This window comes from Nicotiana sylvestris, chromosome 5, assembly GCF_000393655.2.
Source record: "Nicotiana sylvestris chromosome 5, ASM39365v2, whole genome shotgun sequence".
Taxonomy (NCBI): domain Eukaryota; kingdom Viridiplantae; phylum Streptophyta; class Magnoliopsida; order Solanales; family Solanaceae; genus Nicotiana; species Nicotiana sylvestris.
The window spans coordinates 92,166,769-92,180,490 of NC_091061.1; the positions used below are offsets into that span (position 1 = coordinate 92,166,769).

A 13,722-nucleotide genomic window follows, 5' to 3' on the forward strand; every position below is an offset into this window, starting at 1 on the left:
TACATGTGTGGAAGTGTAATTAGATTCAAAACCACCATCTAGACTTGGATATAAAACTAATTTCAATTATTAACTCCCTGTGGATTCGATCCCGACCTAGTTGGGTTAAAATTGCATCGACCATCCTCTCTACTCAATAGTAGTGTAGGCTTGGACCTGATCAATTTTTGGCACCGTTGCCGGAGAGTTAGACGATTTTAGCTATATATCTGAGTATTTATGTGTTTTGTTTTTCTTTCCTTCCATTTTTCTAATTTGTATGTGAATTGCTTTTAGGTACCAAATGACTCTTAACAATAAAGCCCTTGGAAATTTTCCATTGGGGGAGGAGGTAGATGATGATCACGTGGATGAGATTCAACCCGAATCTCAGGTACAAAGGAGAGGCCGACCGCCTCATGATAATATTCCAAATCCTCCCCCACCTCCAGCAAGGGCAACACACCGGGTGTTTCCCAACGAAGGCTATACAAGTGCAATAGTCTCGCTCCAGATTAGGGAAGACAACTTTTAAATAACCAATGTCATGCTTACACTGTTGGAACTGAGGAGTTTCTTCACCAGAGCTCCACACCAAAATGCCTAAAAGTATCTTAAAGGTTTTGTTGACACGTGCTGGGGGAGTAAGCAAACTAACGTCTCCGAGGACGCATTGAGGTTAAGGCTTTTCCCATTTTATCTAAGGGGGAAGGCTTTGGATTAGCTAGAAAATTTACCCAGCCATTCCATCACCACTTGGGATGAGTTGGCCGAGACATATGGCAACGCTAAGAGATGAGATCCTTGCTTTTAAACAAGAGCCAAATGAACCGCTGCATGAGATTTGGGAAAGGTATCGGATGATGGTTAAAGACTGTCCGAATAATGATATGACCGAAGACATGATCCAACAAACATTCTATCGTGGCATCAACACAACAAACCAATGTGTGATAACTAACTCGTCAGGGGAACTTCATGAATACTCCATATGACGAAGCATGTGAAATACTTGATAAGATGGCAGATAGTTCTTCAATGTGGCAAAGCAAAGCTAATGTGCTACAAGGTGATCCTAATGTTATACACCGACACAGGGAGCTACATGACCACGACCAAGCTATAGTCGAGTTGACTACTACCATGAACCAATTGGCCAAAGCTCAGTTGCAACAAGTTCAAGGGCTAAAAAAAGTGAATGCCATTGAAGGAGTGAATATGATGATCAACAAGAAGGCAACGAGGTCAACAAGTTCAAAACAATCCGGACCAATTTGAGCAAAGTGATAGTGGGTACAATCAAGATGATTCCTATGATGATCAAAGTGAAGTGGTTCAGTATGTCAACAATTATCAATGTCAACGGGGTAATGCTCCGAATCAACAATAGTGGAGATCACAAGGAAATTGGGGAAATCAAGGTCAACAAGGAAATTCAAATAGTGGCAACAACAACAACCAAGGCAATTGGGGAAACAACAACATTCAAAATTGGGGTAATCAAGAAAATCAAGGCAATTGGGATGGCAACAATAATAGTAATTGGGGAGGCAACAACAATCAAGGGGGTTGGAACAACAATAATCAAGGGTTGGGCTTTCAAAGGCCCCCGATGTATCAACAACCGAACAACCCGCCTCTATTTCTGTCACAAGGTCCTAGATCTTCCAATAATGAGATGGATGGATTGAATCCATGTTCGAGCCAATGATGAAGAAAAATGTCGACTCTGACGCCCAATTGTCCCCTCCACAACACTTCTATCTGCAACTTGGAAGTCCAACTTGGCCAAATTGCTCAAGCGTTGAATACTCACCTTAAGGGGGAACTACCAAGTGATATGGTAGTAAACCCTAAGGGTGGGAACAATACGGTCCATGCTATGGAGGTGACTACAAGAAGTGGTAGAGGTGGAGTTGCTAGTACCTCTAATCCAAGAAAGATTATGAGTGATGACATGTTAGCACAAGATGATGATGAGCCAAGAAATGATGTGAAAGTGAGTGATGAGAATGTGAATGATGAAGTGAGGATAGACATTGATGACAACGTGGAGGAGACACAAAATGATGTGAACCCGTCTAGGGAACACATGATAGACATACCGGAAACGATAGTGCCCAAAGCCAAGGCTGCTTTGCCAAGGCCTCCTCCACCATATCCTAAAAGGCTCTCAAAGCAAAACAATGAGAACCAATTCAATAAATTCATTGATATGATGAAAAGTTTGTCCATAAATGTGCCTTTGGTTGAAGCTCTAGAACAAATGCCGGGATATGCCAAGTTCATGAAGACTTGGTAACAAGAATAGATCCATGAATTGTGAAATGATCAAAATGACACATCAAGTGAGTGCCATTGTACACTCCATGGCTCCAAATTTAGAATACCCTGGTGCCTTTAAAATCCCATGCACTATTGGTAGTGCCGATTTCGCTAAAGATTTGTATGACTTAGGGGAAAGCATTAACTTGATGCCATATTCTGTGTTCAAGACATTGGGGACTGGGCAACCAAGACCCACCTCCATAAGGTTTCAAATGGCGGACAGGACAATGAAGAGGCCATTGGGGATAATTGATGATATGCTAGTTCAGGTGGACAAGTTCATACTTCCCGCATATTTTGTGATACTTGACTGTGAGGTTGACTACGAGGTGCCGATAATATTGGGGAGACATTTCCTAGCTACAGGGAAGGCCTTAGTTGATGTGGAAGCATGGGAGCTCACCTTCTGGGTGGTGATGAAAAAGTTGTGTTCCATGTTTGCAAGTCAATGAGGCAGCCTAATAGCAACAAAGTGTGTTCGTTTGTGGATCTTGTGACCGAAGTGATTGTTGAAGACACAAGTACTATGATTAACGTGGAAGACCCATTGGAAGCTGTGTTGTTGAATCATGATGTGGATGAGAAGAAAGTCTTGGTGGAATATGTCAATACTTTGCAAGGTATGGGTGCATATACATATGGGCCCTGAAAACTTTCCTTGGACCTTGAGAACCGGAAGACTCCACAAACAAAGCCCACAATCGAGTAGATATTGGAGTTGAAGACTTTGCCTTCACACCTCAGGTATGAATTCTTAGGCCCTTGTTCCACTTTACCTGTTATTCTTTCCTTGTTCTTAACTAACGTGTAGGTAGATGCCACCCTTGCGGTGCTCCAAAGGAGGAAGAAAGCAATAGGTTGGACATTGGCCGATATTCAGGGTATAAGCCCTGCCTTTTGCATGCACAAAATAATATTGGAGGAGGATGACAAACCCTCTGTGGAACATCAAAGGCGGTTGAATGAGTCCATGCAAGAGGTAGTCAAGAAAGAGATCATCAAATGCCTGGATGCTGGGGTTGTCTACCCTATTTCTGATAGTTCATGGACTTTGCCGGTGCAATGTGTCCCAAAAAAGGGGGCATGACAGTGATTACAAATGACAACAATGAGTTGATCCCCACAAAAACTATCACTTGTTGGAGGGTATGTATGGATTATAGGAAGCTCAACAAAGTGACTCGGAAAGACCATTTTCCGCTTCCCTTTCTTGATCAAATGTTGGATAGGTTAGTCAGACATGCTTATTATTGCTTCTTGGATGGGTATTCTGGATATACCCATATTCTTATTGCACCTGAAGACCAAGAGAATACCACTTTCACTTGTTCGTATGACACATTTGCATTCTCAAGGATGCCATTTGGTTTATGTAATGCACCGGCTACTTTTCAGCGGTGTATGATGGCAATATTCACGGATATGGTGGATGACTTCCTCAAGGGTTTCATGGATGATTTCTCTGTTGTGGGGGATTCTTTTGATGAGTGTTTGGATAATCTTGATAAAGTCTTAGCATGTTGTGAATAGACCAACTTAGTGATTATTTGGGAGAAGTGTCACTTTATGGTTAAGGAGGGCATTGTCCTTGGCCGTAAGATCTCCAAGAATGGTATTGAAGTGGATAAAGCAAAAATTGAAGTGATATCAAAACTCCCTCCTCATACTTCCATCAAAGGAGTGAGGAGTTTTTTAGGTCATGCGGGGTTTTACCATTAGTTCATCAAGGATTTCTCAAAGGTGGTGAACTCCTTGTGCAAGTTGTTGGAAAAAGATGCCAAATTTGTGTTCAATGGTGATTGTATTAAGGCATTTAAGCCACTCAAGTATAGGTTGACTACAACTCCTATCATTACCACACCAAATTGGAGCTTACCATTTGAGCTCATGTGTGATGCTAGCGATGTGGCGATATGAGCGGTATTGGGGAAAAGAATCAACAAGATATTTCATCCAGTCTACTATGAACGGAATTGTCCCGAATGAGTTCTCTTCAAACCAAAGAAACAAGCTCAAACAGGACTGCTTGGATTATTATTTGGACGAGCTATAACTTTTTAAAATTTGCACCGATGGTGTTATCCGGAGATGTGTTCCAGAAGAAGATCAATTGTGTATTCTTGAAGCTTGGCATTCATCGCCCTATGATGGTGACCATGGTGGGGCGAGAACTGCTACAAAGGTCCTATGCTGTTAATTCTATTGGCCTACCTTGTACAAAGATGCTAGTGTGCTTGTTAAGAGGTGTGATGGTTGCCAAAGAACCGGTAGGATTTCCAAGAAGAATGAGATGCCTCTCACCACCATCCTTAAGATTGATATTTTTGATCCATGGAGCATCGACTTTATGGGTCCATTTATGAGTTCGTGTGGGATCACCTATATTCTTGTTGCTTTGGATTACGTTTCCAAATCGGTTGAAGTTCTGGCTTTGCCCAACAATGAAGCACGGAGTGTGGTGGCTTTCTCAAAGAAAAATTTATTCACAAGGTTTGGCACCCCAAGGGCCATCATTAGTGATGAGGGTTCTCATTTCTGCAACAAAGCCTTTGACACTTTACTCTCCAAGTATGGTGTTACTCATAAGGTGTTAACCCCCTATAATCCCCAGGCAATTGGACAGGTTGAGGTCTCCAACAAGGAGATCAAGAGTATTCTATCAAAGATTGTAAATGCTAACCGGACTGATTGGTCAAGGAAACTTGGCGATGCTTTATGGGCCTATAGAACAACTTACAAGACTCCAGTTGGTATGTCTCCATATCGGTTGGTGTTTGGGAAAGCATGTCACCTCCCGGTGGAATTAGAGCATAAGGCCATGTGGGTGTTGAAGAAGTTGAACCTAGAGTGGGATGTAGCTGCCAATCTTCAGGTGGAGCAATTAAATGAACTTGATGAGTTCTGGTTCCATGCTTAGTCTAGTTCGTCCCTGTATAAGGACAAGATGAAGTACCTAAATAATAAGTATATCTGGAACAAAGAATTCAAAGAAGGTGACCTTGTTTTTTTATTCAACTCTCGGTTATGGATGTTTCCGAGAAAGCTAAAGTCAAAATGGAGCGGTCCCTTTGAAGTGGTGCATGTAACTACTTTTGGTGCTCTAGATTTGAAAAAACAAGAATGGTGAGATCTTTAGAGTCAATGGGCACCGAGTGAAATATTACCTTGGTAAGGTTGATGATGGCCACGTTGTAACATTGATCCATTTCAAGTGAATGATGGTAACATGCGTCGTACCGCGACGTTAAATCAGGTGCTTCTTGGGAGGTAACGCATGTGTTTTTCTTTCTTTTGATTTTCTTCTTAGATTAGGCATTGTTTTGGACTAAATAGTTGTGAAATGTATGTAGGAATTGGTTGTCCAGTGTAGGAAATTGACAAGGAAGAAATTTGGCTAAGTGACAAAAGTTCGTGGACCGTGCCTAAAAATTTTTCGGACCGTGTGAGTACTTCGCGGCCGCACAATTCTGTGCGCGGTCACGTAGTTTAATTGAGCAAAATGCCAACTCTTTGAAGTTTGCCTCTCAAAATCCCTTCAGAGTTTGCGGCCACGTTCAAATTTTCGCGAACCGTAGAAATTCTGCAACCGAGGCCAATGTTTTGCGAACCGCGACCATGTGTTTGAAGTAGAACTACAAAAGGTAACAGAGTGCGGACCTCGACAAAATTTCGTGGCCGCACTCAGGTAAGGTGTTGGGCCCACTGGTTCTAAGTATAAATAGGATTTCCTAAATCATTTTACACTTTACGAACCCTAACTTTTCACCACACCTAAAAAGCACTACACATCTCTCCTTGCTCTCCTTCTCATCTCACTCACTTTAAGTGTAGATTTTCTACAAATTTTACAACTGGCATGTTCAATTCAATGGTTTGATTTTATTTTTTTCATTTCTTTTCTCTTTGCTTTAATTTGTTTTAGTTAGGGTTAGATGCATGCCATATTCAATTTCATTCTTTCTTATTGCAGGAGTGCAACCCGATCCCATTACGAATGTCACCGTGGCGGCGTGACACCCCATCCCATTTCATATATCTTGTTGCAGGCGTGTGATCACAGTCTACTCTACACCACTAAAAAGTACCGAGAGAGGGTCGTAATAGCTTTTACCCGATTTTGGGTTGGGATCGATTTCCACAAAGAGCTAAAAAGGGAGTTGAGTATCTATTTAGGTTGGAATTGCATATTGGTTCCAAATTGCACTTTTGTTCATTTTTGGGTTTTCTTTTATAGTTCTACTATTATCAAACTACAAATTATAATTACAACTAGATTAAGCTAAGAGTAAAATGCTACAAGTTGATCAAATATTCTAAAAGGCACTAGGGTAGTGACTTTCACCTAGGTGGTCAATTGACAGGTAATTGCATCTAAAACACGATTGACATAATTGGGAAATATGTTATAACCGTTGCTCGATATTACCCACTCTCACACCTCTCGGTAGAAAGAATGATTTTGCCCAATTGACTTTCTCAAGACCAATTAGTTATGCATATTTGCTCAAGCAACTAGGGTTCAAGTCGGGTTTTACTCTCTCGAGGTTTAACCCTTTAATTGGGACTATCAATTCTCTTTAGTCCATCCCAATTCCTTGTTGGATCAATTTCGGAGACTTAGGCTCTCTTTCTCAAGAAGAACCCAAGTCAACTTAGCATAAACTAGTGTTTGCAACCACTAATTTAGTAATTAAACCATGAAATTGACCCAAATAGCAAACATCCATAGTCAATCTAGCCATAAATTGCAACACCCATCAATTGCCCACACTAGGGTTAAGCCACAACCCTAGCTAATGGGTCTAGCTACTCATACTTGAAGAGAAAACAGAGAAATAGATGATGATGGACACATATTAATTTAATTGCTAATCTAAATACAAAGATTCAATGACAAAAAGTAAGTAAAAACGCCCAAAATGGATACAAAATACGTTCCCACGAGCGTAGCAGCTATTCTAAAATGTCTGATGCCCTAAAAATGGAAAAAGGATCTATTTATACTAAGCTGGAAAATCTGGACAAAATTGACCCTGCGGGGTTAGTGCGAACCGCACAAAATGGTGTGCGGATGCACTAGGCTCTTTAACTTGAAAACTTGACTCTCTGCACTCAGGCTCTGCGGACCGCACAGAATGGACTGCGGCTGCGGAGGCTTCTAGTGCAGTCCGCACAAACTGGACCGCGAACCGCAAATGCTTGAAAGCTCCAACTTCACCCTCTCTGAACCTTAGCTCTGCGGACCGCACAGAATGGTAGTGCAACTGCATTGCCTTCAGTGTGGACCACACAAAACATTCTGTAGCCGCACTGCCTTATTGCCTGAAATACCAGCTCTCTAAATCTCCCTAGTGCGGACCGCACAAAGTGTAGTGCGGCCGCACTAGGCCTATTTTTTCTGAGTTTGTCTTGTCTTTGGTACTTGTGCAAGTTTCAGTCCTTTTGAGCTGATCTTTGATATCTTGTCACTTTTTTGATCAAACCTGCAATCAAGCACAACTTATGAGCCTTTTAGGACTATTTTGTATGAATTTATAATCAAAGCATAAGCAAGAAGGAGTATAAAATGCGTCAAAATCCCTAGTTATCAACTCCTTCAAACTTAAGCTTTTTTCTTGTCCTCAAGCAAACAAAATAAGACCCACCCCTTATGGGAAAATCCAAGAAATTTTCAGCTGTCCTAAGGCAACCTCAACTAACATCAATAGGGACAAGCAATTTCCCTCAACACACATGAGTCATTAACAACATTTAACCTTTGAAACATCATGGATTAAGTGCGACACAAGATCATCAAGATTTGACTCAACACATCAAAGAACTCTTTCAATTACTTTGGTCATTGTGGTACCCAAACTCACACATCCTCAAATCTCCCTAAGCAAACCTCACCTTAAGAATATTGGCACGCAAAATGAAGCTAATGGAAATTCACTCATCTCTCTCAAGAAAAAGTCACAAGTTCGGCTCTAGGTACCATATGCTTGGCGCTTATGTGAGTATCCACTAATGTAAGCTTCATTCAACTCAAGATCATATAGGGCTTTTGTGGAGACATTATGAAGGCTTTTGGTTCAGGGTAGGACATGTCTTGGTCTAAGTAGGTTCTATCTTCCCTTAAGCACTTCTTTTGATTCATTTGGCACAATTCACTTGACTCTTTGAGTCATTTCACTTCTTTCTAAGGGGTTAGAGAGACACACTGTCACTCTTTCTTATGCATTTCAAACCTTTTCTCCTTTTTCAACATTCCACACCTTTCATTCTTTTCTTTTTTCTTGAATCCTTTTTTATTCTTTTTCACTTTGAACATTCTTTTTGTCTTTTGCTTTTCTTTCTTTTTCATTGTCTTTCCTTTTATTCTTTTTTGTGCCCTTTTACCACTTTGTTGCAATCCTCATCTCTCCCCCCAAACTTATACTTTTGTCATGTGCTAAAGGAAAGATCGGTTGCCAAGAGAAAGTATCTTTTAGAAAGGGTATAGGCTTGCATCATGGTTCTTGAAAGAAAGAGGTCTAAGGCTCAAAAGGGTTGACTAGGGATCATATCATTGGTAGGCTATGGAACTGTTCAAACTATCATTTCGATCAAGGAGAGACTATAATCATGTCTCAAGTCAAAATTCACTTATGATTTTGCCTCACCAAACATTCAGGGCAAGTTCTAGACCAATGGCTCGGGATTTGGACTTGCAATTGCAATTACTCATCACACAAGCTAAGAGATTACTAAAGACATAGAGTCAGGGGCCCACAACGACCTTAGATATGATTTGAGAACACAATGGTCCCAAAAAACCACTTGATGATTATCGGTCAACACAAGAGTCTCAAGGTCACGACTTTCACCATCCTAACTACAATAGTTTGTTTTTGACCATGAGATCAAAGGCAAATGTGCTAGGCCCAAGTGTAGCTTTGCTTGAGGTACCCTTAACTACCAATCTACTAAAAACGAAAAGAAAAAAACGGACTCAAACCCTTAAGAAGGTTGTCATGCCATCCATCATTGGGAAGAGCCACCCGGTTCACACAACACTCCGCCTTTGGAAAGAACCGTGGCATTAATAAAACCAAAGGCTTATTGCAAACTTTGAAAACAAGAAGCTACGAATCACAAATAAGAAGCTAAGAACGAAAAATTTGCGGAAAATAGAATGAATATATACACGAGGGGATTTGTTGAATATACAATAGATGGGGATGAATATGTACAATGTAGTATAACTTTATATGCAGACCCAAAGTTAAATAAAAGTACGATAAATGTAACGGAATATCAAAATTATATATAGACCAAAGATAAAAAGATAAAGAAAGCATAAAAATGTATAATATATATATACAATCATCCAAATGAATAGTAGGGCCTACCCCCTCAAATGAAAGTTGGCATTGTCCCCAATGCCAACTAGCCTAAATAAGCACCATAAAGATAGAGAAAAAGGATATAGAAGACTCCCTAAGCCCTGTCTGTCTAGGATCACGGGTGGTCCCTGGGTCCTCTGTGTGCTCAAGACCCTCATATTGGTTCCCGGTGGTCTGCTTCTCTACTATTGGGACCTGGGCCTAGACCTGGACAGGCTCTAGAACTGGCACATCCTGTGGCTGACTGGAAGAAGTCTCTGGTGGGTCCGCCAACTGGATGATAGCATCATCGACTCTAGGAATCATTCTCTTCCTCTTCGGAGGCCTCTGTGTCTGCTCCAGCTGTGGGTGAGCTGCTGGCACTAGGTCATCAAGCAACAAGTCTAAAGGCAGCTGGTCAGCCTTCAGTCTATCAACATCTGCCCGCAGCCTCTTCATGGACTCCTTGGAGGCCCGTGTCTTCCGCAACTTTTTATGCTCCTTAGCAAGCTCCTTGAGAGCCTTGCTATGTGAATCGACTTCCTTTGAGAGTGCAGCCTGAGTATCGAGGATCTTCTTTTGGTTGTCAAGTATCTCCTTGAGCGCATCCTCTATCGACTGTGGCACCTGTGGAGCTGGGGGACCGACTGAGCCTCTATAGTGGTAGTCAAAATGGACAACTTGGATGAGGCAGTCTGCATCCAGTTGTTGATACTCAAAAGTGCCTGGCTTAGACGGTAGGCAGTAATAGGATGGGCCCGGGTAGATGAGATATCTAGGCCTGCTGATGTGGATGGGCTAGGAGGAATGACTAAGGATATGGATGGACTGGGAGGGATATCTGTAGATTTGGAGGTATGCTCAGCAGAAGCCACTACCTCAACCGGCTCCTCAGACTGGCCAGTTGGAGTAGTAGCTGGTACTTTGTAGTTTTTGCTTTTGGGGTTGTCATCCCCCTTCATGCTATACAAGGAAAATGGGGTTGTCGCCTTGACCTTGATGTCATATGGCCTCTTGTCCACTTCTAGGTCCTAGAAGTACTTAGTGAGGAAACTAGGGAAAGGGTAGTTTCGGTCATGCTCCGCACCCACTATCGTGATAATCCAGGACAACACATTCCCCACATTTATGGGGTACCCCGCCATATTCGAAGAAACCAATACAGCCCGGTGGAGAGGAAGGGTGTTCTCATGAGTGGTAGGGTCCAACCGGCTGCAAACAAAAGTCTCCCATCCCCTCGCTTCAAAGTTCAAGGTCCTTCTCAATATTTTGACCCCAATAGTCAACCAATCGAGGACGGTACCTGGGATTGCCAGGTATTGTGCTAGCCATGGACGAACCTCCTTGCCCATCTCTATATTCTCCATATACAGAGTCTCATCCTCCTCATTGAAGCCCAGATATTTATTAATCGACTTCCCATCAAATAACACATTGAGCTTCCGAACCTTGGTCACTTTGGAGCCCTTTTTGATAAGGGCTACATTGGAATAAAACTCCTTGACCAAGTGTTCGTTGGCGTCCACACAAGCATCTAGGAATTGCTCGCAACCCACTCTAGTTCTAAATTATCTCTGCACGTTGGGGTTGTGGGGTAGTAAGTCTTTGTCAATGAAACTAAGCTCCGGTATCAACTTTCTTACTGGCCACCACTCCCTAAACTTATAGTACGCCACTTCACTTACAAACCTATCCTCCCAAGCTTCGGGCTTCCTAGTTCTAGCAACGCCTCCCACCTGAGGCTCACCTCATTCAACTACCTCCTCATTTCCCTGTACTTCCTCCTCACCTCCTTCTACACCCTCCCCAGATAATGAAGTTGTGGGAGAGGTGGAGTATTCCCCACTATCGACTGCTGAGCCCTCAGACGACCCAGAAGAAACATGAGTTGGTGCTTGGGCATTGGGTGATGGTAGAGGAGTGTCTCTCAATCTATGCCTCTCCGGCTAGTCAAGGATGTATTTAGGTATAGAATCGGAAGAGATTTCCTGGGAGTGCTCGTACTCACTCCCCGACATGTCAATGGCCCTATTAGCTGCTTTTATGGCCTTTCTCATATTCTTGATGTTTTGCCTCGCTTGGAGAGTGAGTCGTACCATTTTCTGCTTTTCACCCTGGGAGGATTCACCTCTGTCGGGTTGTTTAGATCTCTTGCCTCTTTGTTTACCCATTGTCTGCAAACATCAATCAATACATTTGTTAGTATCAATAGAAGCAGTTCAGATTATTGTTGTAGAAAGAATTGCAGAACAGAGGCAAAATGTTGCAGACAGTTCTCAGAAGATACCCAGTGTGGACCGCACAAAATGGAGTGCGCCCGCACAGGGGCCAGAAGTTCATCAGTCCGGTCCGCACAAAATGGTACTATGGACCGCACAAAAATGACTGCACAAAAATGACCGCAGTCCGCAATGAGTGCCCAGAAGTGGCACTAAGTTAGGGTTCATGAAATTTTGCCTTTAAGGCCCTTTTTCCACCTAATTAGAGTCCCTAGATGATTACCCAGCCAATTACACTAACTAAGTCCATATGAATCCAATTTTAAACTAACCTAACCTATCAATTAAAGAAATACAGGAGGAGTAGGAAGTAAAACCTAAGAAAAACAAAAGTTAAATTAAATTGATAAAATTAAACAAGTAAAAGGAAGATTATGGTACCAGATTATGAGATAAATTGAATCAACGCAATGCAAATCAAGTAATTACAATCAAAGGAGAAGATAAGCAGTGTTTATAATCTCCGAGATTCAATTTTGCAAAAAGAGTAAAAGGAGGCCCTCAGGGTCTATTTATAGAAAAACCCCTAGGGCCCATTCTCACCAACCAGTGCGGACCGCACAAAATGGACCGCGGGCCGCACTGCCCTGCTTTGTTCAAGTTTGAAAAGGCAACGCTCTGCGGTCCGCTCAAAATGAACTGCGGTCGCAGAGGTCCATCGCGGACCAAACAAAATGTAGTGCGGCCGCGGTGGCAAACTTCAGAGAGGCTTCATTTTACCCACACCAATGCGGTCCGCACCAAATGTATTGCGGCCACACTGGAAACTTCAGAGACCTGTGCATTTATTCCACTATGTCATGTACTACATCAACACAACCTTGTAGCATCTCACAACTAGTTAGCCCAAAAATCAATCCTCTACTACAAAGAAAATCAAAGAAAACAAGAAGAAAAACACATGGGTTGCCTCCCAAGAAGCGTCTGATTTAACGTCGCGGCACGACACATATTACCATAATATTTTTTGAAATGAAGGATCACCACCACGTGGCTGTCATCAATTTCCCCAATATAATGCTTGACCCGGTGCCCATTAAATCTGAAGACTTAACCATTTTTATTTTTCAAATCAAGAGCACCAAAAGGGGTCACAAACACAACATCAAACGGTCCACTCCATTTGGATTTGAGCTTTCCCGAAAATAGACGTAACCGGGAGTTGAACAAGAGAACCAAATCACCTACTTTGAACTCCTTTCCATGAGCATAATTATCATGAAGGTACTTCATCTTGTCCTTATATAAGGACGAACTAGAGTAGGCATGGAATCTGAATTCATCAATTTCATTGAGCCGCTCCACCCGAAGATTGGCTGCAACATCCCACTTAAGATTAAGCTTCCTCAAAGCCCACATGGCCTTGTGCTCTAACTCAACCGGTAGATGTAAAGCTTTCCCAAACACCAACCGATACGGGGACATACCAATCGGAGTCTTGAAAGTCGCCCTATAATCCCATAGAGTGTCATCCAACTTCTTCGACCAATTGGTCCTATTTGCATTGACCGTCTTTGACAATATGCTTTTGATTTCCGGGTTGGAGACTTCCACTTGACCACTTACTTGAGGGTGATAGGGGGTAGAAACTTTGTGATTGACACCGTACTTATAAAGCAACGTGTCGAAAGCTTTATTGCAAAAATGAGATCCCACATCACTAATAATCGCACGGGGAGTGCCAAACCTTGTGAAAATGCTCTTCTTAATAAATGCAACAACACTCCGGGCTTCATTGTGAGGCAAAGCCACGGCTTCAACCCATTTTGAGATATAGTCAACCGCCACGA

General features: G+C 42.3%; 1 protein-coding gene across 1 annotated transcript; it reads left to right on the forward strand.

Annotated features, from left to right (window-relative positions):
- Positions 1 to 2,315: 2,315 nt before the first annotated feature.
- On the forward strand, positions 2,316 to 2,759 carry LOC138868981 (uncharacterized). The gene has a single exon (XM_070146564.1). The coding sequence runs from the start codon at positions 2,316 to 2,318 to the stop codon at positions 2,757 to 2,759; it is 444 nt and encodes a 147-aa protein (XP_070002665.1).
- The last annotated feature ends 10,963 nt before the right edge of the window (positions 2,760 to 13,722 follow it).

Bases quoted from the DNA above. Each gene is read 5' to 3' on its own strand.
- LOC138868981 (XM_070146564.1), top strand. From the start codon at position 2,316: ATGACACATCAAGTGAGTGCCATTGTACACTCCATGGCTCCAAATTTA.